We start from the raw sequence: 27,831 nt of genomic DNA on the forward strand, positions 1-27,831 counted from the left end.
TTTCTCAGTATCATAAAACATTTTATTTATTACACTCACAACAAAAAGAAAATATACACATAAAATTATAGACTGCAACTTCTGGAAATGTAAAACAAAAGCAGCTTTTGACAAAACAACATGTGTTTCGGTCATGTATGTGAAAGTGCGCAACAGTGGAACAGACGAAAAAGCAGAATTTACAAGATGAGCTGCAATGGACTTTTTCAATTATTAGTGTAAAGACTTGGTGCGCACAAGAAGTCCATCTTCTTTCAGTCCAGCTGTTAAAGCCATGTGCATTCAGGCACAGCCTCAAAAGAACATACTCCAACATATTTACAACACAAACTCCCGATTATGGGAAGAATAAGTGGCTTTTAAAATGAGTTACAGCTGAGGGGTGAAGGAGAAAGGTCTGACAGAGTGCTCGACATGTTTTCTCCCAGTGAAGTGCAGCAACAGCGTTTCACTCGTGTTCGCTCTGTTTGTTCAGAGAAGTGAGGTGAGAAATAATAAATTCATCAAGAAAAGCCAGCAGGGCAGCAGAGCACACGTTACATAATTACAGCGATTCTTATTAAGCTCTGCTGTCAACTCCTCAGAAAACTAAATGTGCCTCGACTTTAAAGGGTCAGTTCACCCAAAATTAGAAACACACTTTCATTCTATGCAGATTATTTTTGTTTAGTTTACTCCCCCACCCAAAAAAAAACAAAAACCAAAAACCTTCCATCCTGGGAAGTTTTCATTAGAAGGTCCCCACATATTTCCAATTAAATTATCAATGGTAAGAGGGTCTAGAAGGAAAGTCATTTTTCAGAGCTCCCCAAACTAATTAGCACTCACCTAGAGGTGCAGCAATTATTCAGTAAATCTAGATAAAGAGGAAATTAACGGGCAAACTTTCTGATTAGCCGATCGTTTTTTTCTGCGACAGTCATTTTTCACTCTTTGGAACCATTAAATAAGCCAAATGAAATCCTGAGAAAATGATCCGTAGGATTAATCGAGAGAGTACTAAGTAAATGCCCTGCGTGCCCCTCCATCGTGTCCATGTAAGAACAGCAATCTCACTAATAGATAACACTACGTAAGCTTTTTAATTTGGGTGTACTAGCCCTTTAAATTTTGCACTTTTGTGCCTGAGTACAGCCCACATACAGAAACTCTCCAGAGCAGATGTGCTGACACACCACATCAGGAACACAGAGGTGTTACTAATAATTTAAACAGAGCTACTGCCTCAGTTTCAGCTTTTCAATGCTCGCTCACTCACTGCAGACTTAAAACATGGAATAAAAATAAATAAATTTAAAAAAAAAGGCAGTTGTTTTAGTGGTGTTTGAATCTGTGGGAGTGGAGAGGAGCAGGTGTGGATAGAGTCCAGTAAAGCTAACAAAGATTTTTACAGAATCAAGAGAAGACCCAAACTCAGACTGCTCCTTTAAATTAATAATAACTGATGAGCTGCCAGGTGTGCTGTATGTGTGTCAGTCTCTGCGGGCAGAGGCCCGTTGCCCTGCAGTCACTGGTGTTTATGCAGATGTTGAACTGAAAACACCTGCCTGAGAGTCTGAGGGTCACCGCGGAGGCTGCGGTGTGCTATGAAGTTTCAGCCCACAGACTGCAGCGGCAGCTTCATAAACCACGTTACTCAGTTGATCGTTTAGCCTTTTCAAATGTCAAATAAAGTCTGACGCGGCTGTTATTAAGAGCGAAGACATTTACATGACTTACAAGGAAAGCTAATGGTTCACCTCGAGAAAAAGAACAAAAAAAAAAAAAAAAACTGTGCGTCTGAAACGAAGCGTTTGAGCGGTGGATAAAGAGAGCCGAGTGGGTGAAGGAAGAGGAGAAGGTGCTGGGCCTGAAGGGCAGGAAGACTGAACTCAGCATGAACAGCACAGCAGTAGAAACACTAAACTCTTATTGACAGGCTACATATTATTTACATATATATGCTGTAGACAGGCCAGACTTAGAAAAGCATTTATACACAAGGAATTAAATAAAGTGACTAAAAAGCACTGCAGTCCTGCTTCTATGCACCTAACACTGTTAGAAATTCAGTCATTAAACAAACAGCAGTGTCGCCATTAGTACGTGGCTATTAAATAATGAGACTGACTTACGTAAACCCAGTGCTGCTATATAACAGCCACACTGACGAGCAAAAAGCAGCACCGAGGGGTCAAACCCCCGAATGAAGACAAACCCAGAACAGAGAAAAACAACTTTAAACGCAAACGGTGATGTTGTTTGTCTTGAAGGGAGCAGCTCTGTTGTTTCTGCACAACATGAAGTGACGCTCTTAACAGTTATTTCATTAACTTCTGCCATGGTCCTATAATAAAGACATTCAGGAAACTCTAAGAAAAAAAAACAAGTGTTTGTTTTCAGTTCATGCATAACAAATAGTTTCTACTCTACAGCTGTGTGTAACTAGCATGTGTGTCCTCTCCAGCCATTATTGCATCGTTATTATGGCGTGAAGCTGGCGCCCTTCTGCGCTCACCTGTCAGCAGGTAGACTCATGTCATCAGACAGGAGCTGCTCTCCTGGAAGAAGTAAGGAGGAAAAACACGCCAATCTGTGTGTTACTCATAACACTATTACAACACAAAATCAGCATCTGAACAGGAGACAAAAAGTACCAGGAAATTCCCAAACATCTGACTATTAAATTATTTTAGCTATCAGTAATCCACAAATATACAGATGAGGGAAAAAAACAAAACAAAAACTGCCAGGGTCGAAATCATTAGTCTCTCTGATGATGTGCATCCTTTTTGCTGGATAACAGTCTGCTGTCTCACACACCACCCCTGTGGGATCCCACTCACCTCATCCAGTTGCTCTCATGTTTTAAAAAAAGTAATAAAAAGAAGTGGTACTAATACTCATCAAATATAGTCGCCCCCCAAAATCTGCGGGGATTACGTTCCAAGAGCACCAGCGAACTGTGAAAACTGTGGATTTTGGATGTGGTCAAAGAAAATGCCTATAAATGCCTTTAAAATAGTTTAAACCCTAAATATGCATTTGGGCAGCATCATAGAGCTTTAAGAAGAACAAAATGAAAAACACAAGAAAACTGAGCAAAACACTCGAGATGGCTACACGTGGTAAACTGATGATGCAGGAATGCTGGACTCCATCTGCCAGAGACGCAGTAAGGAGAAATGAATAACACCCCTGGACTGGCTACCTTTAAACCTCCTGCTTCTGAATACAGGGGTGGTACACCATCCCAATCTGCCTTCTCCTTAAAAAAAAAAAAAAAAGAATAAATAAATAAAAAATAGTAAAGGATGTGCAAGGCTGTACATGAACGATTATTATTTAGAGTCTAAGGAAAAGTCTGCGAACGACTGAAGCTGCGAACTCTGTACATGACTGTACATGTATACTATACACGCACATACCAAAAAAGCACTAGAGCAGAAAGAGAGGGAGGAGTGTGTAGAGATGATAACCACCAAAGAAAAAAGGGAAACATTAACAGATTCTGCAGAATCTGAACAATGATTTTAGTATCTACATCATGCACCTTGGCTCTGCCTCATTTCATGATGTGTGTGCTGGTTACCTGTGCAGGGTGGAGTGTGGTTGTCGTAGCGAGAGTTGTTGCTCTGCAGGGCCTCGTCCTCAGTGTCGCTGTCGCTGCTTGTAGCCGTCACCAGGACAGATGCTGGCTGATCTGCAGACGAGACGAGAAAGAATGAGACTGTTACACGTGTGCAGAACTCTTTAAGTTCCAACTTCTCAGGCACGCTCATAATTCAGTGTTACAGAATTCTTATTGCGGGAGTATAGGGTGTCTGGCCCATTGCTACGGGCCATCCGATCCCTATACAACTGTTGCAAGAGCTAGGTTCGCATTGCTGGCAATAAGTCGGACTCGTTCCCAGTGGGTGATGGGCTCCGCCAGGGCTGCCCTTTGTCACCGATTCTGTTCATCATTTTTATGGACAGGATTTCTAGGCGCAGCCAAGTAGCGAAGGGCTTTCACTTCGGTGGCCTCAGAATCTCATCTCTGCTTTTCGCGGATGATGTGGTTCTGTTGGCTTCATCGGGTGAGGGCCTCCAGCTCGCACTGGAACAGTTCGCAGCAGAGTGTGAAGCAGCGAGAATGAGGATCAGCACCTCCAAATCGGAGGCCATGGTTCTCAGCCGGAAAAGGGTGGAGTGCCCACTCCGGGTCGGGGATGAGTTCCTGCCCCAAGTGGAGGAGTTCAAGTATCTCGGGGTCTTGTTCGCGAGTGATGGGAGAAGGGAGCCGGAGATCGACAGACGGATTGGGGCTGCAGCTGCAGTAATGCGGACGCTGCACCGGTCCGTCGTGGTGAAGAGGGAGCTGAGTGTAAAAGCGAAGCTCTCAATTTACCCGTCGATCTACGTCCCTACCCTCACCTATGGCCACGAGCTGTGGGTAGTGACCAAAAGAACGAGATCACGGATACAAGCGGCAGAAATGAGCTTCCTCCGAAGGGTGGCTGGCCTCTCCCTTAGAAATAGGGTGAGAGGTTCGGCCATCCGGGAGGGGCTCAGAGTAGAGCCGCTGCTCCTCCACATCGAAAGGAGCCACGTGGGGTGGTTCGGGCATCTGACAAGGATGCCTCCTGGGCGCCTCATGGGGTTGGTGTTCCGGGCATGTCCCACCAGGAGGAGGCTCCGGGGCAGACCCAGGACACGCTGGAGAGATTATATCTCTCGGCTGGCCTGGGAACGCCTTGGTGTTCCCCCGGATAAGCTGGAGGAGGTGGCTGGGGAGAGGGAGGTCTGGGCTTCTCTGCTTAGGCTGCTGCCCCCGCGACCCGGCCTCGGATAAAGCGGATGAAGATGGATGGATGGAGAATTCTTATTGAATTGATGGATTTCATAGACCATCAGTCAGAATAGGGGAATGATTCCTTTTTTAAAGTATGCTGAGTGCCAGATGTTCTTTTTTAATTAAAGAAAGTATCATCAAGCTTCAATTTTGCAAACTTGTACCAAGACTAAATTAGACTGACTGACGGGGACACGGCCTTGTAGCATGACGCACAAAACCCTGCCTGGTATACAGAGAGCCAATCCAAATCATCAAACACAATCACTCCTGAGGCTCACAGTTAGAAGGTGAACCAACCTTCACATGACAGCAGCTGTGCAGACGGCACCTCCGGCAAGGACTGATGGGAGTTTCCTGAGCTCTCAGATTCACAGTCCAACGCAGCTGCCCTGCAGCGGGAAGAAATGAAAGACATATGGGACCCTGGCGTTCCATTACACGGCTGTCTCTTGCAGATATAATTTTTCTTGTGCGTGAGGAGTCTCTGGGTCGTACCCCAGGCTCCTGCTGCCACAGTTCTTGCTTGAAGCCATGTAGCTCGATGCTGCCAAGGTGAAGATGTCTTCCCTGGACCCCGAGGCCCCGTATAGCTGTTGCTCCATCGTATATTGCTGCTTAGAGGTGGAGGGCTGCTCTGATGTGGTGCTGAGAGACACCAGGGGTCCCTGGAGGCTGTCAGCCTTCAGCACTCCTGGAATGAAGACAAAAGCCAAGTCACGTGATGGAAAAGTGGGAATGTGCTAAGAAAAGATAAAACAGGGAGCTGAGTGGGTGTGACCATAAAGTAATATTGTGTATTATTTTTCTAAAAAAAAAGCCCTGCTGGCGAATCCCAGAACCCATCAGTCATTAAACTGCAAATCAAATCTGGAAGCACTGAAGACACTGTCATAATAAGTTTCCTTAGAGCCTGAATAAAAGAAGCACTAGCGTAAGCATCGTCTTGAGGAGTGTGCAGAAATCTCTAAGTTCGACCTTTTTCGGCATGGCTTGCTCGTGATTCATTAAAATCAGAAGAGTTTATCTTCTTTGGAGCATGAAAAGTGTTTCTTGGGAATCAACGTCAAAGATCGTGGGACGTTCAGTTTGAAAATTCCACTATGAATAAGTTATAAATGCCTCTGCAATGAAGCAGGATTTTGTCTCATCCAGGTTCATCCTGGGTTTTCTGTACCACGGAGGAGGTTCACACTTCTTATCAGGGTATATCAGCTTGGTAACTTAAACTGCGAGCATAATTAGAGATCAACAGATATGAAATCACCGCCTGCTGATTAATTCCTTGGAAAACAGCATCACCATTCCTGGAAAAACCCTCGGACCACTGTGTGCAGACAGTAATATCTAATTTCTTTCCATTTCCCTGATGATCAGCAAGAAATACAAATTCTCAGAGACAATTTTATTGTTTCATTATTTTTCTGTTGGCTGTGAATAATTTTTATTGTTCTACAAGCAGAGCACTTCTTTGTATTTGTTGACCTTACATCCAGTGTGCATGCAAAACCAACTTAAAAATTTATTTAATAAAATAATTAATCTTCGGTATCTTTACACATATTTACACAGTTGGCGCACTTTCTTTCCAAGCTTCAAATAAGTTCAATTTCATTAACATAGTAGCTCTTTTATTCAGAGCTGTATGTATTAAATTAATGTAGAGTGATTGGTTATCTCACATCGCTGACTCATCTGGAGCAGCTGTGTTACTTTTATTCTGTATTATGGCTTTACTTGCTGATACACTTAACAGTGTGATTGTTCAGATGCTGGCAACGCCAACCATTTTTACGTAAACGTTCATACGCAGATCAGGAAACCCTGGGATAACTAAAAAAGTTCATAACCAGCTTTGTGTAACCACTCATCGTGATCGCCAGTGTTGGGGTAAGTGAATCCCTTCATACTGCAGGTTTAGGAGAGTGTATAATGTCTTTGGATATCTATTTATTTTGATCAGATGGTGGTGCTACAGAATGTTCAGTGGATAATAAAAACCACTGTGATTTGCTGCCTTAACTTTATACCTCGTGAAAACCCTACTAGCAGTAACCCTTGTTTCCCTTTTCTGAACCAAACAGTGTCTGCTTATAGAACAAAATGACTGGGTTTACTGCAGGTGGTCTCCGCCTATACAGTTACCCCTGAAAAAAAAAAAAACTATTCTAATGGTCATTAAACTAGGTCGTGTCAAAACTAATCATTATGGGTACAGGGGAGGTCATCACATATTGTCTGTATTGGGAAGAGAGTTACGATGATTTTTTTTCCCCAAATGAAAAACCTCATTTAAAACCCTTTCAGGGGTTTTTTTGTTACCATGATATTCAGAGTGTCTTAAAGGTGAACTAACTGCAGGCCACACCATAATACTGATATGAAAAGTTTTAAAAGCTCAACCTCTTAAACCACAATATATAATTTATGATGATTACATGACTCATAAAGGGGAGATCATGAACTGCACGTCTGAAGGCTAATCTAATAAAGTCACCTATAAAAGTCAGGAATCAGATTTTTTTTTTTTAATTCTTATAAAAGAAAAGTGTTACTGTTTTTGTGTCGATGTTAAAACATAAAAGCAACTAAAGAATCACAAACTATTTTAAGTCTTAATGAAGCAGTACAGGGGAGAGTAAATATAAAAATCAACTGCAGAAACTTCAGGATCCATCAGGTGGATACTTGACTGAGTAAAGTGCACTCAAGCAGTCAAGCTCTGCACCCTAAATTTTCAGCACAATCACTGTTGATTCTCTAAAACAAAATCAAAAAAATAAATAAATCAACCCTTCTCTATCCATATTTTGTCTAAACAGTTGTAAATGTTCACCTGGGGCCCGTTCTTCGTACCTCGCTAAGTAGGTTAGCCGGATTAGATTGTTGACGATTTCGCGTGATCCTGGATCAGTCGGTTCCCCGAAGCTCATCCGGGACTTGCTGTCATAGCAACAGAGCCGTAAGCGTAAACCTGCTCGGGAGCAGGTTTACTTTATGTAAACAGGATTAGATCGCGGCCACGCAGGTATGTCCGCTTCATTTATACGAAAGCAACAGCGATATTTTTCCACTGTTTCACCATAAATAAATAACATCAATGTAACTAAAGATAATGCAGCACTTGATCCTTTTATTGATGTCACACAGATACATACAGGTCATTTCCTAAAAAAGGGAAATGAACTATTAACATTCTATTACATGTATGTGATTATTACAGATGTAATTCATATTTCAGAGTAGTAATTGTAAATTACTTCGTGTAATCAAGATGAGAGACCACGGCTATAAAAGCGAAGGTGGATTTGGGAAGCCTGTCGCAGCCATGTCCTGTCCGTATACGCGACCAACCCATTGCGGAAGGTGCAAGATTGATAAGGAGAGTCCTCAGAATTCAGCGTATATTGCGGGATAGACAGGATCCTTTAGCTCAGCGCGACAGTGTGCTCATAGAGAGATATCGATATTCCCGTGAGGGTATTATTTACTTAACCAACTTGTTGACGAGGGGGTGCAGGACCACCACCTGTCTTTTTTTCCTCTGCCCTTTTCTTGGTTGCTGTTATGAACAAACTAACAGAGTATTACAGGCCAGTATTACCTTGCCAAGAGACGCAAAGCAATCTAAGAGATAAATATTACCATTCTGTAGAATACTCCTGTATTCCACTTTTACTTGTTCCCATGTTCTTGTGGGTCCTGTTGTGGCTCTAATGTGAAAGGGGATATAATATAACATATTATAATATAATATAATGCCATATGATATTGGACAATATAGTGTCATATGATAGATCTACCCTACCGCCTACTGGTGTTGGCCAGAGGGGCCGATGGCGCGATATGGCAGCCTGGCTACAACCGTAGCTGCCTCCACCAGTGTGTGAATGTGGGAGTGAATGAATAGTGGTATCGTAAAGCGCTTTGGGTGCCTTGGAAAGCGCTATATAAATCCAATCCATTATTATTATTATTATTAAATTACCTACGAGTTTGATTTGTCAGCAACTTTCTGCCAGCCCTCTCTCCTTGCTTTTGCAGCCTTTGCAGTGTTCTCTTGCGTTTTAATTAAACTCTGAAACTCCTGGAATCCCTCACTCATGAGTTCTTGCTCTGCTGCCGGAAAATACCGAGCACGCCCCTTCGACATTTTCGCCGACCAATCAGCGGGTTGCCGATCAATGTTTCTACTATCGATGCGTAGCCCCTTTTACGACACCCAGTGATGTCACATTACTGCGTCCAGCTGTACTAATCGTCAACAGCAGGTGTGTTCGGGGAACCGGATTAGCGAGCTCACGGTTAGCGCGATGATTTGATCTTGGATGTGTCATTTGATCTTGGATGTAGTAAGCGACGTACGAAGAACGGGCCCCTGAAGTGACGAAGTAACAAACAAATGATCACCTGACTCTGCCGTTTGTCTTTATTGCACTTTAAAGATCAGTGTTTCGGTTTTACAACATCTACTGTTCACGTCATTCTCACAGATTTGAATTCGGTTTTTTAGGACAATGTTACACCTTGGCTGTGATTTTATGCAGGTTTAAAGGAGAATAAAAAAACAAACAAACAACAACAACAACAACAACAACAACAACAACAACAAGAATACACTTACCCTCTGCTCCTCCCATCCCATCTTTAGGATGCAGGCTGAGCTCCAGAGCAGCTTCTGCTCCCCTCAGGTCTTTTTCCATCTCCTCTGGACTCCTCCTCTTCACAACCAGAGAGCTGCTGTCCAGGACAGGAGACAGAGACTTCCTGGCTGCACACAGAACACAGACACACAAATGTAATAATAATAATAATAATAATAATAATAATAATAATAAAAACCATATTGATTGTGCCAGCAGAAGTCCCGTGAGCCTTGTTATCTGGAGTTTAATCTAAAGATAGTGAGGCAGGCCTTCCTGGCTTAGTGTAATAGGGGAATATGGAAAGTAAACTAATCCATCTCTTCCTAAGACTGTGCCAAAACAAAAACAGCATAATCTGTCCTGACAGAATAGAATCTCAAAAAGTCCAAAATTTCTCTGGGCACATTTTTCCAATGAAAAATTAGCCTGAATATCATCCACTGATGTTTCCCAGAGCTAGCAGGCAATATTACAAGTTTTATGCAATGATTAGGGTTTAAAAGAGTTTATTTCCCTTATAAGCTATAAATAAAGCTACAAATGATGTAAGGTTAGTTGGATCCAAAGAAGCAGCAAATATTGACTTTCAATGTTGTAATTAAATGGTAAATGGCCTGTATTTGTATAGGGCTTTACTTAGTCCCTAAGGACCCCAAAGCGCTTTACACTACATTCAGTCATCCACCCATTCACACACTGGTGATGGCAAGCTACATTGTAGCCACAGCTGCCCTGGGGCGCACTGACAGAGGCGAGGCTGCCGGATACTAGCGCCACCGGGCCGTCTGACCAATTCCCAAAAGACACAGAAAAAAAAGAAACTGAGGCTATGCCAACCTGTCAACTTGCTTCAGTCTCAGCAAGAGCATGTTAACCTGTTAGGTTTTAGCTTAGTGGATTCTGAGAGTATACGTATATCTGAGAATATAATGTAAACATCCTGTTCAAAAACAGTAAAATTTAGACCATGTAACATGTAACATATTGGAATCATATAAACACTTGGCAATAAATGAGTAATAAAAAATACTGGTGGCTCCCAGTGCTGTCCCTTAGCCTTGTAGTAGATACACTTGTGGTAAAATCCTATGTCGCCTTGTTCTAATGTCATTGCATTCAGAATATTTTCAGAAAACTTGACCTCTGACCTTGAGGTTAAAGTCGCCAGGCTTTGAAGTTGTCTGAGATTTTTAGTAGATGTACCTGTGGTATCAATATTTGAAAATATTAGGCGACTTCCTTCTTGAGTTATCACGTTCACAAACTCGGGTGTCCACACCGCCCACCCAGCCCACAGCAATAGCTCATCAGCCTTTTGCAGCTGATGGGTAAAAACGATATGTGTCAATTTAATATTTTGCAGTATTTTATGTTTCTGACCAAGTCCGCTTAAAAATGCTGGCCATCTGTAGTGCATTAATCTGCACTCTGCAGGCGAGTGCGATTTTTGCAACACTCGAGTATAACTTGGAAAATATTAGCTTATAACCAACTGCTGTTGTTGTTTGGCCAATTCATACTACTTCGCATGTGGCCGCTTTCTAAAAAGATACATAAAACCTGATTAGGTAGAACGGCAATGTCCAACTTGTCACTGTTTTCAAGATTGCAGGGCAACATGGTGGATTTTTACAGTGATGAACAGTTATACCTATTCAATAGATTTACTGTTCAAAAGCTAAAGAAAAAAATATCTGTAGGTCATCATGTACATTTTCTGTGATCTCCCAGCACAGATACGATGCTCTCTCTCTGTTATGTTCATTTGCTTTTGCAAAGCACCCCCCCCAAAATTTTTTTTAAACAAAAGTATTCGGGACAGCCCTACATATGAGTACCCTTGACAACTGACAGTGTGGCAACCCACACAGATTGTCCTCTCTATTCCGGTTTGCACATTTGCTGTGTACTTTGTCCACCAGAATAACATGCCATGCAAAAAGAAGCGGCATAGTTTTCACACAGCTCTTCATTTCTACAATGTTTTTTTCTTTTCAAAAAGAATTCAATAAATTCATTTCCTCAGGCAGAGATTGAGATAATCAAACGGACCAACTGTAGCGTGGGTAACCAGATAACTCAGATTCCCTGTTTGGTTGAAACTGTCACTGTTTACACATTAACACTGAACAGCTTGCAACAGCAGTCCTCACCGGGGCGGCAGGGTCTGGCTCGAGTCGCAGCTGCTCTCCCCACCAGGTCAAGCTCGCTGGGTTTATGACAAGCTGCCATCTCTGAATCGCCGTGATGAGACGGGAGCTCTTCAGCACCGAAGGCCCCAGATGGGCCAGGCCTGGGCTCCGCTGACCCCCGCACCTCCAGCACTTGACTCTTGACATCGGCCATCTTGCTGCGGACCTCAGCCATCTGAGCCTTGAGGCGGATGAGGACCCCCGAGTCCGGAGCTGATCGTCGCACCACCTGCGGACGCCGCTCTCGTTCCTTCCTCGAGTGAGGATGAGCTGAAGACACAAGAAACAAGTTAGAGAAGCAGATAAGGTGAAGCTCCAAATATACAGCTTAAAACTATGTTTGGGGCTATGGTCGCAAGCTGCATGGTGGTTCGGGGACCAATCAGAAGCTTCCCTGTTGGTACTGAGAAAAAGTTAAACATCAAATGTACCTAAAGTCTTTTCACAAACTGCATGGCAGTTATGCTAAGTTCGGTTTAAATTCTCCAGATACTCAGGAAAACACTTCAATACTTCCTTTATTACCTCCTTTAGCAGAGGATAGCGTCCTATAACTCACAACAAGTGGTGCAGATCACATAAATGTTAATTAACAGTCTGTTTCCTATTTCACGTAATAAACTGCTGAACTAAAGGTCTCAATGTGGCAAACATCTTATTTTACTTTATATTGTTTTTTTTAATGACCTGTAAAAGTACGTAAGATGAGATTTTTGTAGTCCTTCAGATCACTGTCGTTTCAGACTTAATAACATCAGCTGTTACAAGGTGAGAGGGTAGTTTGTTGCCCTAAAAACTGTTTTTCTCTTTCCACCTTTCTTCAACGCTTTTAATCGAACAGGTCAAGAGAAAGTGGTTACAAAAGGATGCTGGTGGTAATGGTTTTGACCAATTTTTAAAGAAAAAAAAAAATCCACAACAAATTAGCTCCAATGTTTCTCCTAGCAGAAGTGCTGGGACAATATTAGTCCCAAGAAAACTGATTTTGGTCTTTTTCTTTGTTCTTTTCACAAAATTCTTGGCGTTCGCTGCACCCTTCTTTCTGATTCCTGTAAGTTTAATTTTCCCACCCTGAAAATGAAAAGTTTGGTCTAATGTATTTCTTCTCCATAGAAAGCAGCAAAACCGATTCATATCGAAAGCAAGTTCAAATCCATCAAAAGAGAAAAAGGATGAGACTGATAAGAATCAGCATGAGGCTCTCTGGTAATCTTGTGCAAACACAGCGTTTATCCCCAAAGCCTACAGAACATCCTACATGTGTTTTCTATACTTAAATATGTTGAAACCAGTGCTGTTTACATGCTAACCTGTGACCTTACAAAGTGTTTTTTATTTTGAGGAACCCCTGTGTCAGAGTTTGAGTAATGACTCCCAGTTTAGTGGGACTGATATTTTGTTAGCGTGCCTACAGACCTTGGCTGTGGAGGAGAGACACCGGAGGCCGAGGCTGAAGACCCCACAGGGATTCCACGCTGCTGCGCTCCTTCAGATCCAGCAGCTGGATCAGGATGACCGGGTCGATCTCCAGGAGGCTGTTACCACCTGGCCCAACAGCACCGGTGGCGGCAGCAGCAGCAGCGGAAGCTCCACTGCCACTAGTACTACGACCGGCAGCAGCTGCAGCACTACGGTGTAATGATCGCACACTGGAGTTGGAACCGCCTGCAGATCAGACACAAAAACAGGGTTTATATGGTTCATGTGTGGCTGTGCTTAAATTAAAAGAGGAATAAGGGGTTATTTAAGTGATTATTGCTCCATTTCTCCTTCCAAATATTCATGTTTATGTGTTATTTGAGCTGTTTCTTTATGTTGGAGATCTGGTGCTCTTCATTGTTACTATAGGTAACTAAAACTAAACTAAAAGGCATTGTGAAAAACCTTTCAGTTAACTGAAATAAAAACTTGATTCAAAAGTAAACGTCTATAGGATATATTGTGTCCTTAAGTTTTTAATATGGTTAAATTTGCCAACAAAAAGCCTGAGGAGGTTTTAGCTGTCTGAACTTCTTAAATTTTTTAAAATACTTTTTTCCCCCCTTTTTTCTTTTTTTAATCTTTAGACCTACTGAATCTGGGATTCAAGTTTAAGTGAAGCTCAACAGAAACACTGATCTGGTTTCAAGCAGCAGTGAGACATGTTATTATCTGTACAGCCCACATGAGTTTCTGACTGGCCAGTTTCCAGCTGCTGGGAGAGAAAATTCTCTAAAGGTTTTCCAGACAAAGAAACCTGCATCAAAAACAGAGTTACAAAACAGGCTGGAGTCTCTCGCTGAATTGTAACCTAATCATAAAAAAATAAAAATTACTCCAATGTGGGATGTAAACAATATGCAGCAAAGATATGTTCAACTCTGACATCTAACACCCCCTCCCCACACATGTACACACACGGACACCAAGTGCTTCTATATCGGCAGGCTGCGAGGGGCATGGTGCACCAACACTGACTCATCCTCTTCATGCCTTTCAACACCAACACAGTCAAACACGCCTGAAGGAGCCGCTTTGAGGTCCACCATCATATTGCTGTGATCTGCCTCTACAGTTGTCAAACAACACAAATAGATTCCTAAAATTCTCAAACAGAGGCTGACTTTTATTTGCCTCAACTGAGGAGACAACAGGGCCTTTATTTGAGAAAGGACAATAAATATTTGATGGTTACACTCCGTAAATGGAGGGAATTGTTCAGTAAACCCACTGGGCTTTTGTAGCAACTTTTAGATGAACATTTTTGTCATGAAAATAATCAGATTTAACGGTTTAACTGCCCTACTGAGTTACAATGAGAACAAACACCATATTTTATTTAAATAACTGAAACATATTCATTTATACTATTAACCACAAGTTACAGCCCTCTAAGAAGAACTCAAGCATTTAGAAATCTTTTTTTTTCCTTTTTTAAAATCATGCTTTCATGTAATATGAATTAAGACTGGCTAAATTGCACTTGTATTTTGATTTAAGAGCTTCCATTTGATATTTCTAAGTAAGAAATAGAGGTTTATAATCAACTTTAATGTGTGAAAATGTCCTTATTTAGAACATCTGCTGTAAATGTACAACATTACACCTTGAGTAATGTGCATATTTAATATTACTTTAAATTGTGTTCTGCTTTATAGTCATTCATTATTGATTTCTCCTCCTGCTGATTTATACTTAAGAACAAATTAATGAAAGCTTATTTCAGGACACAATTTGCAGGGGTAAAAAAATAAACAGTTCTTTGTTGTTCAGCAGCATAAATCATGTGTTCACAAATCATGGTTCTAAGTTTGTTTCTGTTTGCATAGGTTAAATAATCCTTCAAGAACATAACGATAAAACTGACATCTGACATTTTTAACACTGCTGTGTGTTAAAAAAACAAAACAAAAACATGTCAGCTGTGGGAAACTCAAATCAAACAGTTTTATGAATGTTTTAAATTATACCCGTGGCTCCAGCCAAGTCATCAGGAAGCTCTCCTTCTTCTGTGTCCAGGTTGCCGATGAAGTCGACATCATTCTCCCCGGACCTGTGAAAATATTTCTGTTAGTATCCATTTCTTCGGCTTACCAAAGAAACCAAAGCCTTCATTATCAAATTACCACCAAGCACATTTTTTGTAGAAAGTTTCACAATAAAGCCATTTGTGCTCACATTGTCTCCTCGTCTATGTCATTCTCCTCAGTGTTGCTGGTGGCTGTGGAGCTCCCTGAAGTGCTGCTGCCATCCAGAGGGTTCACCTCCTCTTCTGTCAGACAGTCCACCTCCAGGTCACCGTCTGACAGCTCCTGGACAACAGAGGAGCCAGGCAATTAATGAGCTGTATCTCGTACAGGAAGACGCTGGATCCCAAAACCTCCAGCTCTTATTCATTTGATTTTTAATTAAAATTCAATGAAATGCCCCATAAAAAGAAAATTTTAACACCAATAAATTAATAGCTTAATAAATAAAATACCTAAATAATACTAGATAATTAGTAGTTTTTGACATAGTCATAACACCTCCAGTGAAAACATGATGCCCATCACCTAAGAAAACCTGTATAAGCTCAGCTATGCACAGACACCCTCTCGAATAAGAAAACATTAAGAAGCAATCAGCTGTTTTTTCAAAGTCAAGCAGTATTTTCCATCCTCACATTAGAGTCATCGTGTTGCGTCCTCTCTTCTTCTTCTCCTTTCTTATTATTGCTCAAAGTGGTCTGAATCTCATCGTCACTCTTCACCGAGCGAGGGTCTCTTTCAGAGGTCGTGGTGCCCGCAGCAAGCCTCAGGTCAGGAGGCGAGGAGCTGCGTGAGGTCTGACGGCGAAATAGCTCGATAGCGAGCCTCTGGAATCAGAAATACAGAGATTCGGGGAATATTATTTAGCTCAAAATAAACAGACACTTAATTATGGAAGCAACTCCAACTAGATGAGTCAGAGTGACTCAGAGACTTTGGCATCTTTGAAAACTTTGGAATCTGTTTACTCTAAAACAATGGCTGACGAGAGTCAGTGAATCCTAAATTCAACAAACAGTAAAAAAACAAAACATGCCTATAAATACAGAACACAAACACGGACAGACAGAGTACCTCTTTGAGATTGTTGATCTGCTGGATGTAGCCACTCTGGGCCGACTCCAGCTGGCTGATGTACCAGTACTGATCTCGGCACTTCTGGAAAAAGGTAGGTGAGCGAACCTGATAGCTGAGCAAAGAAAACCAATGATACTCAGTCACACTGGGATAAAAGATCTCCAACTCAACCTGATTCTACATGATTAGAATTGGGCGTGCGTGTTCTCACCGGAGGACCAGTGTGTCTGTCTGCATGTTCAGGTATCCCTCACTGGCTAGAAGATCAAGCCTGAAGAAGCGGTTGTAGCCCCAGCATTCACCGACCTCAAAGTCAGAGGCAAACTCCCGAATTATGTTCTTTGTGGGGTCACTGGAGGCCTGATGGACCATCTCCACACGGTACTCATATCTACGCATATCAAAGAGCATATCAACACACAGGAAATGCAGCAAAAGCAGAACTCATCCGGGACTTTTGAGGATGTATTTCTTTAAAGAACTAAAAGACAGTGAACGGATATTTAACACACCAAACTAGAAGTGATTAGTTTTTCAAGCCACAAGTATTATTGAGTCCAAGTAGGATCACCTGATTTTGGTATTAATCGGCTAAAAATGACAAAATTTGATGCAGTTTTCTCGTTAAATATTCAATCAGGGGTTCCCCTGTTGCTCCCCTGGTTGAAGCGGTAACACGTCTTTAAAACATGAAAGAAAAAGTATTATCTCCTCACTGATGCCAAACTCATTTTTCAAATATCCTATATCATGTAATGTAGTGGTTTTTGTTATACTGTGCATCTATTAGGACCAGATTTTCATTTCATTTTAAAACAATCTTGACGGTTTTATGAAAAACACTGGCTGCATTATAACTGAACATTTTTAATCTATGTGTCTTCCTGCATGTTAACTGTAAATTATTCAAATTGGACTTGAAAATAAATCTTTTACGCAAGTCAATTTAGCCCCAGGCTTGACTGTAAAAAAAATAAATAAAAAATTGTCACAGAAAGAAAACAGAGCAGAGGAGGAATTTATTGAAAGAGCAGTCAATGTACAACAAAATATTACATACTTTGATGTTTCGGGAAGTCCTGCAGACAGTTCGAGGAACACAGACAGATAGTTTCCACGAACCACACCGTTACCGTCCTGCAGAAACACAGAGACATGTGCTGCTTTAGCAAAGACAACGTGATTTCTGTCTAAATTACTACAGTCACAATAACCAATCGATGTCAGCTAGAACTGCAGCCAGGTTTTAAAAGGCATACATCAACTCACTGGGTAGACTTTGAGTCTCCAGCAGAGGCCAGAGATCTGCAGGGGAGGGCTGTAGACCGGGTCAGCCCGCTGCCTCAGGGTGCTACAAACAAACATATATCAAACGAGCTGAAACCCTATCAGGATGTTTTGATAGATTTCCCATTTGAAGCTTTTAACTGGTTATTTTTACTCTGACTCATTTTATTTTGCATTTATATTTGAGTTTAACTTGTAACATTGTAATAGTGTGTAAAGAGATTTTAATCTCAAGGAACTTAGTTAAATAAAGGCTAAATAAATTTTTAAAAAGTACCTTACATTTTTCCATAGTTTATAAAATCCTCAACAAAATTTAAGGATGGTGTTTGAAGATAGGAAGAAGCTGACAGTATGTCAGAGTGAGAGTTCCTTGTTTGTCTTCTCTATGACCAAATGCAGCCTCAGAGATGATTTACCTGAAGTTGACTAGAACAAAAGTGCTGGAGTCATAGGCAGGAACCAGCTCACTGAAAGCACAAAGAGGAAAGATGACTGCACATAAAAGCACAATAATTAACCTGTAGTTTACAGTCACTGTCAGGTTATTTCCTTTAGTATTATGAGCCATAAAATTTAATCGATTGATTAAAAAAAAACAAAAAAAAACAAATGGGAATCTCCTGCCACATAACATTTATTATTGATGATAATTTTTGTTATCCCTAGTAGCTAAGGCATTTCGTTGCATCCTCCCTGGACCGTCTGGTGTTGCAGCTGAGGATATTACCTAGTGAAGTCTGGAGGGACGGGCGTGGTGACAAAAGACTGCATGGGTTTCCGGTGGACCTGCTGGAACATGAGGAGGATCTCTGGGCTCTTTGAGATCAGTTCGCTCTTACTGCAGGAGTGAAGCTGTTCAGCATACACACAATTCAGGAAAATCATCTCGTTACTGCCAGCAAGCAGCTGAACAATCGATGTGTTGATTTTTGCTCAGAAAAAATAAACAGTTAACTGAAATTCAACTAAATGTTTTACTTAATTCAGTAACAAAAGAAGCAAAGTCAGAATATAAAAGTTCATTTCTTAAAACAAAAAACAGTCTCCCACCTGACCCCCTCAAAATCTGATTCTTTTGTAAAAAAAATAAATTGTAATTGTAATTTAGTAAAATGTTACATTTATGCTACGAATATCTATGAAAAATAGTAAAGTGCAACTTTTTTGGAGTCATTTTACAAAATAACTTCAAGATGGTAAATGAGATGACCCATCCCTCAACGCTGCCAGTATTTCTGTATTTAATGTGCTGTAATATTTTCTGGCTGCTACTCTTAGTGCAGAAAAGCTCATGATTCATCACATCACATTGTAAGAAACAATCGTGCAAATGCAACATGCCTGCTCGCCCGATTTGTCGTGCAACATGCTCTGCTACTCAATAATGAATAAAAGAAGTTCCCACAGTGTAAAATAAAGCACTTACAGTGAATTCTCACCAGCTCTGCAGCCATTACATCATACTTTTGGTTTTATAACTTGCAGATGTATTGTTTGGATAGACCTCAAATTAGTCGTTTCCTTTTTAAAAACAGTTAACAGCACAGTTGAAACTTTTAAAATATTGCACCAGACACTTGCTATAAGAGAGGATTTAAAATATACCTTGACCTTAAAGACTGGAATAGTGTTGAATCAATGAGACAGCATGTATTGCTGTATTGTGTGTGGGGTTTCTCAGCTTTAATATTACACAACTAACAATATGCCGTAGGAAAAAAATGAATGGAGGCTTTGATCTGCTGCAGACGACCAACCTGATGCTCCACCTCCTGCAGCAAAGACTCCAGCAGCTCCGTCTCCTGGGTCAAGGACGTCTTCTGGCCTGATGGGGAGGAACGCAGTTCTATTTTCAGTACTCTTGTGCTGAATGTCAGCCCTGATGGAAGCTGCTGAGTGAGAGTGTGTGGGAGTGCAGGTTGTGTATGTGGGCGCCAAGTGCACGGATCCACTCAGTCCAGATAAATATTTCATATGTATATTACCCGCAGCTATAAAGGGCGCCTCTCACTGCTTTCAGTGGGGAGTCTGCGTGTTTTGTTGGGTGAAGGTCTCGACCTTTAGACACATTTAAAGCCAGTCTTGCAACAACAAGAAAACTAAACACTGCCATATGTCTTTAACCTGTTAAAATTATGCTTATTCTATTGGGAATGCATAACCAGGTGGCGACAGAACTGGGATTAATTTATTTAACTGCTGAATATTAATTAATGACTACAGTTAGTAAGGGTGACCCTAACGTACCATTCTCTTCAGATAACTCTAAATATGTTTTTTCAGCAGTTTCATCTCTTATTTTTTGCAAAATCCTGCTGAATGCTCCTTAATTCATGTTTAATGATATTTTAATGGTAAAAAGATTTTATGTCACCCCGTCAGCAAAACATTCATTTTTTTAAAAATACTCCTGGCTCTGTATGATAGCCGAAATCTGGTCATCTCAGACATGCAGTTCTGTCTGTGAGTGCCCAAGCCCCACCCGCCTGCTTTTCAGCCAATCGGAAGACAATTGTTTGACCTTGTTCTAAACAGAGTTTGAACCATCTAATGGGCTGCAGGACATTTTTTTGAACAGTTAATCGTGCAAAGCTACTCTGGTGAAGTCAAAAAAATGCAGGTGAAAATGAGAATAATGTGTCCTCTCCTGCAGCCTAAAAGCCAGTCATTCAATTCAGCTTACCAGAGTTCTTTCAGTATTTTTACATAAAAGTAGGCAAGGTGTTCAGACATGGAAATAATGAGCTTGAAAGTGGTCAAAAATGTTTTTAAAATAAGATTTGAGGTCAGCTCTTTTTCAGATAAAAGCAATGCACTGAAATGATGTGTAATTAATTAAATTGAAGGTTAAAATGTATATAAAAAGCTAAAAAAAGAAAAAAAAAACATTTATCTGGACATCTGCTTTTGACAGTGAGTGTGTGCACAGTGTGAGTCCTACCCATGAGGGTGATGAGCTTATTCTTGAGCTGGTTATCCAGACGAGCGATCATCATTTCCACGGCGTTACGTATCTCTCGGACCCTCTCGTCTTTTGCACCCCTAACTGCCTCAACGTTCCTCTCCTGAACCATCAAACAAAACACACAAACACACTGTGTTAAATATGCGTTCACTGTGTCAACTTCACTGACAAGCTTTTATTAAAACAACAGTGCCATCTGCTGGATGTCAGCAATACAGCACGCCCATACTGTAGGCTGCGGATTTGATATCATTTTGAAGTCTAATCCTGTGTGTTGATTAGGACTGTTGTTCAATTCAATTCAATTTTATCTATATAGCGCCAAATCACAACAAAAGTTGCCTCAAGGCGCTTTATAATGTACAGTAGATACTTTATTGTTGTGGTCGCTATATCACAATGTCACATCTATCGTTGGATGTGAAGCATAGGAAATTGGGGGTAACAAAATAATTCAACTTATATGATTTATCAAGATGATATTTCATTTTCGAATGGAAGTATAATCACAATATACCTAGAGCTAAAATTTGACCACTATGATAATCTGGGATATGGAATTCAGATTAATGCAGTCCAAAGTTTTTGGTCTAACAGACAAACATGAAGGTATCCCGAGGCTATAGAAGCATCCTAAAAACTCTCAGGATACATCATTCAGTAGACACACAAACCAACAAAGTCAGGCACAATCACAGAAAGCATTTAGCCTTTTAAACAGGAGAGTGAGCTCATCCTCTCGCAGGACGTATTATATTCAAACAAAAAGCAAAAGCAGACTCCACAGACACTGAAACTGAACACAAGCTATGACGCAAACAGACTGAGTGTTTTTGCCTTGTAACTGACTTGCACTTATTTCAGCATTTATGGGCATTTTAATTTATTGTGTTATAGTTTATTATTATCTATTCTTTGTTTCACCTTTCGTCTCACTCTGTCCATCATGTCAGGTGACACGATACGTGTGAAGAAGCAGTTAGAGAGTGGATGCTTTCATAAGAGAGATAGAGAGACAGGCAGTCTTCATACAACTCATCTATGTGTATCTTTCAGGAGTATCATGATAACAGTTCCCTGAGTTCACTGCTGTTTGCTTTAATGTCACTGCTCAAATTGAGAAGGCCAGAGTGACCCTCAGGTGCTCCTGAATCCCACCACCGAACTACAATAATGTAGCAGTGTAATCACACAAATAATGACCAAGAAACACTGCAAAGTGCTTTGTCGGGACATTTCATGCTGTACCCAGTTGACATTAATAACCTGAAACTTTAAAGTGGGCCTCAGAGGTCCTAAGTTAAAACAATTTCCACAGGCTCTTTGACTTAAGCTTTCCTCTACAAGTGGGTCATTAATTGGGCTCTATGGATTATGGAGCTGATTTTATTTCTTTGTGCAAAACAAAAATGCTAGTTATTTTTTATATTAATGTCAGAAAATAAAAACATTTATGCATTTTCTGCATCAAAAAATGAATGTGTATAAATTCCTATGGCAGACAGTGTAACACATTGGCTTATCATAACAGTGGCATGTAAGATACAGCAATACATATAAAACCTATTCCTTCAGCAGAGAATCTAAACTCTACTTAAAGCAGCATAACTCATCGTGGTAATCTAGACCAGCGGTCCTCAACCTTTTTTGCGCCACAGACCATTTTATACCCGACAATATTTTCACGGACCGGCCTTTAAGGTGTCGCGGATAAATACAACAAAATAAAACTAGTACCGGTACCGAAAAAAAGAAGATTTATTCATAACACACGTGAAATGACCCAGGAAGACCGAGTTAACGATAAAAACGATAACAAAATAACGCTGAAACCCGATAAAAACCCTGAAAACCACACATTTCACACCTGAGCCTCAACTCTCGCGGCCCAGCACCAAACGACTCACGGACCGGTACCGGTCCGAGGCCCGGGGGTTGGGGACCGCTGATCTAGACAGCTAAGAAAGGACACCTTTGTAATACTGAAAACTGAGTTTGCCTCAAGATAACTCGCCAACCCATTAATAATTCTTCATAGTTGAGGGAGAGAACATCCCTCAAGTCCCATGAATGTCAAGAAGAATTCAAATATGTACTAGGATATGAATCTGCAGTTAAAAAGATTTACTGAAGAGGTGAAGGTGAAAAGTGATGAGTGCACGAAACAGAAGGAGTTTGATCTGACAGGACAGTAAATATCAAACTATTGAGCATTTGTTGTTCATAAGAGAAAAAGCAGTCCTCACCACTTCCTGCACCAGACTGATGAGCTCCATGAGGCGGCGGCGCAGCTTGGCAACCTCCTCCTTCACCTTGGTCACATGCTGCTCATAAATCTCCACCAGGGGCTTAAAGGTGTGGCCGCCGTGCTGGAAGCAACCAAAACAGCAAAATTCACCGGACGCCATCTGACTTTTATGTAGCGGAAAACTCATTAATGAGAGCGTTTCTGACTTTGCCAACTATTATATAAGTGAAGCATTACCATGCCTCCCCACAGGGCACACTGGTGACAGATGCATTTCTTACAGGTCCAACAGAAAACACTCAGCTTCTCGTGATGGTTCTCACATCTGCAGAGCAACAAGACAACCACTGTTTGTTTCCCACAACTGTACCAAATTTGATTGTTATTCTCTGAGTTGAGCATCACAGAGCATATATAAGTAACCCCAACCAAAAAAAAAAACAAAAAACCAAAACCCTGACAAATATAAAACAATGGTGACACAGAATGAACAAAACTTCTTAAAATAACTTTTCATAGTTCTGGCATTAAGATTTGATTTATGAAGAGAAATTTAAGGAAGACAGGGATATAAAAATGACAAGAACACTTTCAACTCAGAAAACAGGACTGGGACTGAAAGACACTTGTCAAGAACTCACTTGTCTTTATCGTTGTCCTCATGCTTGGTGAGGCTGCAAAGCTGCAGGGTGTCCAGCTGCTGGGTGACCTCCTCCGCCCAGCGACAGTTGACAAGCTCCCTCAGCTGAAGTGGAGCCCTGTACAAAAGAATGCACACACATATTTTAATAACTGCATAGCTATTCTAACATTATGAAGCAGATCAGAAAGTTATCTTGAGGCTTTTTGTCTGTTTCGCTACGTTTCATCAGTTTTATTGGTGTTCTCCTTGCCCATAGGATATACTAAAGACATAATATGCTTATGTCTTGCTGAATTAACTCACATCGAATTCATATGTATTCCACGCTGTTACATTGTGAGTTGTATAGCTCTTACACACTGTTTTTAGTCATTACTCTGGTCTTACCATGTACCTTATGAGTTCAAACAAAATTCACATGGACCATGAATTATTCCACCAAATGTGATTAGTTATATGAAGTGTGTGTGTTAGCAGGTGCTTACCGACAGTGTGGACACTGTGCTCTCTGCTCCGTCAGCCATCGCTGTTACACAGGAGAGATTTCAGCTTAAATACAAGCAGCACAAACAGTCTGCCAAAGATTCATGATTCAGGACAGAGCTGGAATCATTTTATATTTTTTTCTTATTTGTACATTCCTTATAAAGACCAAGAAAAACTAAACTACACAAACTGATCCTACTGAGTGTGAGGATAAGCAAAGACTGACTCATGTGAATCATCGGCATCCCACTGCTGCACTGTTGACCAAATATTATTGAAAGGGAACAGTAACAACTGTGGTTACTGTTGGTGGTTATTAACTTGATAAGTCATCTCAGTATTTATCAATGTAGCTATAAAACATGAAAGAAGTAGCGGTGGCAGCACGTGACCGATCCCAAAACCAGTCACCATCAAATTTTACAAAGATAAAAATAACATGTATAAAAAACACGAAGATCTTACACACATAACGGTGGGCTGAAAGATACACAGGTGTGCTGGACAGTGTGTAGTTTATTATTTTTTAAAAAGTGCTGTCTGAATGTTTGTGTGTTCTTTAAGGGTTTGGATAGTAAGACTGGAAAAGCTCTACATAAATCCCAACTGTGTGATTTAACAGACTTATCTGTCTCATCGCTTTATCATTAATGGCTCAATCACATTAGAGTAAAAATAGGACATCAACCTCATTTCAAGTTGGAAAAAAAAAAAAAAACCAGCCTAATGCCTGGTGACTTCCATTATTTTATTTATTTATTCCCCACATTCAGTGATTGATTTCAAGTAGTTGCATGAAAACAGTTGGTTGCCCAGAGGCTGAGCGTGAAACACCCTCAACCAGCAGGTGACCACTTTTAATCACAAGGTGGCTGCACAGTTTGGCTGCTTGGAGGCAACCTCTCAAATAATTGTGGTTTAAGTCTGATTCTATGATCACTCACGGACAGGTTGGCGAAGTTTTGCAAAATCTGCTGTCTATAAAAACGGACTAGCAACATGCTGCAAGCAATCTGAGTCAGTCTGCGCTAATAAGCATTTGCAACATGTGTTTCTGTAACAGGGGACTCGACAAAAATTGTTGGCAACTGGTTGCATTTGGTTTATATTCCTCTATAAAACCAAGGTTGTCAAGTACGTATGTTGTTTTGTGGCCCTTGTCTTTGAAACAACTATTAGAAAAGCAACAAGACTGTACGTTCATTGCACATAGTCGCAGTAATTTTGGTCACATCACAAAATTGATTAGATAAAAACTAAGATACTTGTAAAAACTGAATGCAGAGTTGTGGAGTGAGGAGAACATTTTCTGATCGCTGCTATGTCTAAACAGACTCACTCGTATACAGCTGAAGCAGCAGAGTTTGGAGCAATGTGGACAGAGGCGAGCATCCCTCAGTTTCTCCATGCAAATGAAGCATCGAAACACCTCAGCAATGCTCTGCACAGGGACAGAAGAACGTTTTAAACCGACTACAGCCACAGAACTCAAGACCACAGATTATGAAGATTAAACCATGCACATTACATGAATTTGGTAAGTAATACACTATACAATACAATATATAATGTAATACATCATAGCAGTCTAACAGTGAAACTGACCTCAACACTTTGCTCATCCATTTCAGCCAGTTTGATGTTCTGGGCCTCACAGACAAGTCAAACAAGTATTCTAAAAAAGAAAAACAGTATAAGGATATATCAATAAACAAACTGTGCTTTAGTTGGACAGTTGAAAGTAGGCACCTGACATTTGAGATCAAGGTTTGCAGGATTTGAAACCTCACAAGCATTTCAGAAGGTTTACAGATGTGATGTAGAAACTTGATGGCTTTACTGCAAGCACACTGAGAATGGACCCCTAATTTTTGCTTTAATTACTTACATTTCTTAAATAAAACATCACTGTATAGAAATAGTTTTTTAATACAATTTAGTAATTTTAAGTATTACTAAAACAAATAATATTCCTTTTTAAAATAAATACATCACTTAATTGTTAAGTTTAAATCTATACTCACAAGCCACTTCATTATTACCCCCATTCAACTGGTAGTTAACACAAATATCTAATCAGCCAAACACACAGCATCAACTCAGTACATTTAGGCATGTAGACATGGACAAGACGGCCTGAGGAAGTTCAAACCGAGCATCAGAATGTGGAATAAAGGAGATTTAAGTGACTCTGAAGCATAGCTGTTGGTGCCAAATGGGACCTATGACTGCATAACACGTTGAACCTTGAAGCAGAAGATCAGATGACCACACCGAGGACCACTATTGACAGCCAAGAACACGAAAATGAGGTTCACCAAAACTAAACAGGACAACAGAAGATTGTTGAATTTAGTGTAAAAAATTGGTGCTATAAAGATGTGGGGGACATTTTTTTTGGCACACTTTGGATCCGTCATACTATGTGAACGTCTTTTAAACACCACACTTAGTATTGTTGCTGACTATGTTCTAAAAGGTGCTTCTAATGAGCTAATGTGCCATGTGAAAAAGGTCAAATCCCCTCAAACCCGTTTCTTGACCATGACAACAAGTACTCAAATGTCATTTACAGTAATCAGTCCAGTACAGTACCTTTGGGATGTGATGGAACAGGCGATTCACATCATACATGTGCAAATGAAACACCTGCAGCTGTGTGATGCCATCATGTCACTATGGACAAAATCAAAGGAACGTTTCCAGCTATTTATGCCACAAAGAATTAATGCACTGCTGAGGGCACAAGGGGGTCAAACCTGGTACTAGGAAGGTGTAATGCAGCTGGTGAGTGCATATGGTCCGGCATGTCTGGAGCCTTTTTTGCAACTTTAAAAAGCAATTTACTCAAATGCTTAATAAAGAGAAAGTAGCATAAGTTGTATTTATTTATTTTTATTATCATTTAATTATTTCTTGTGAAAGCAAAAATGGCACATCTTTTACTTTGACATATCGTATATTAAATGGGGTTTGGAAGGTCTGGCCACATAAAAATCCAGGAATGTGCGGTAGTAAACAGCAGTTTTTTTCAGGTATTTTTTTAATATTATTATTATTTTTATTTAATATCCGAGTAAATGGGGAAAACGATCAAAATTGTCACCCCTGCAGCTCTAATCGATACTCAATAGTTGCACGTGGTGAAGATGAATGTAAACCTCAGTAACATCAGTGCAACTGTGTCTGTAGAGCACAACACAAACAGCGGGCTCGCCTACATTAGCAACAACATGACAGTTGTTGTGAACGGCAGCCTGCAATCTGTGCCAGAGGCCCAGCATCAGCAGACACAAAACCAGTCCGGCAGCAGCAATGGCAGCAGCTATAGATGGAAGGAAGATATACCCTGACAGCAGCATATAGCAGGATAGCCTGAATACAAAAACATATATAAGTGCGTGTATGTATATTTATATATCTAGAAAGAGAGAGAGAGCTTTCATAGCTAGCTTGCTCGCATTAGCAGGGTCGTTCACTCACCTAGACGGAGAATCGGCTCTGTCCACCCCGCCAGATAAACAAACCACGGCTAACGGCTACATTATAATATATTACAACACCTCCGTCGCGTAAAGCACCGCAAAAAAATAAAAAAGACTAAAGTGCTACTCAGATTTAGCTGCGACAAAATAGACCTCACACTGTGCCGCACCAAGGATGGTATACAGCTGCCTTTCTACCTAAGCTGAAGATGTAACAGTGGTTGGTGAGAGGCTGTTTGTCCCCTAGCAATAACCAATCGAATGGCTTTTTTTCTTCTTCTATTAATTTTATGTGTTTGCAAGTGACAGAAAGTCTGTGGGGCTTTGCCGCCCCCAAATGGAAAGTTTGGGAAAGTACAGCGTAAACCTAAGGCAGGGCAAAGCACAAAGTGTACACTGTATATCGTAAACTGTATCGTATACTATATATAACTGTCTAATATATATATATTATAGTATATTAGTATATTAATAATA

The 27,831-nt window shown here is 40.7% G+C and overlaps 1 protein-coding gene across 2 annotated transcripts; it reads right to left on the bottom strand.

Moving 5' to 3' along the window:
- Window positions 1–27,608, bottom strand: trim37 (tripartite motif containing 37). 2 transcript variants are annotated; one of them, XM_026181888.2, is made up of 26 exons: window positions 27,353–27,608; window positions 25,475–25,544; window positions 25,209–25,310; window positions 23,869–23,909; window positions 23,382–23,498; window positions 22,978–23,065; window positions 22,739–22,861; window positions 20,469–20,592; window positions 19,285–19,352; window positions 18,255–18,379; window positions 17,944–17,994; window positions 17,507–17,588; window positions 17,298–17,374; window positions 16,449–16,628; window positions 16,235–16,349; window positions 15,796–15,987; window positions 15,309–15,442; window positions 15,101–15,183; window positions 13,068–13,316; window positions 11,613–11,921; window positions 9,438–9,584; window positions 5,312–5,507; window positions 5,114–5,205; window positions 3,572–3,682; window positions 2,498–2,540; window positions 1–2,351 (listed from the first exon to the last, which is right to left on the bottom strand). In XM_026181888.2, the coding sequence occupies exons 2-26, from the start codon at window positions 25,493–25,495 to the stop codon at window positions 2,342–2,344; spliced, it is 2,880 nt and encodes a 959-aa protein (XP_026037673.2). In that variant the 5' UTR covers window positions 25,496–25,544; window positions 27,353–27,608; the 3' UTR covers window positions 1–2,341. The 2 variants fall into 2 exon arrangements, with proteins under 2 accessions (XP_026037673.2, XP_026037674.2); XM_026181889.2 differs by having other exon boundaries at window positions 1–2,540.
- Window positions 27,609–27,831: the final 223 nt, after the last annotated feature.

This window comes from Astatotilapia calliptera, chromosome 10 (assembly GCF_964374335.1).
Source record: "Astatotilapia calliptera chromosome 10, fAstCal68.1, whole genome shotgun sequence".
NCBI classification, from domain to species: domain Eukaryota; kingdom Metazoa; phylum Chordata; class Actinopteri; order Cichliformes; family Cichlidae; genus Astatotilapia; species Astatotilapia calliptera.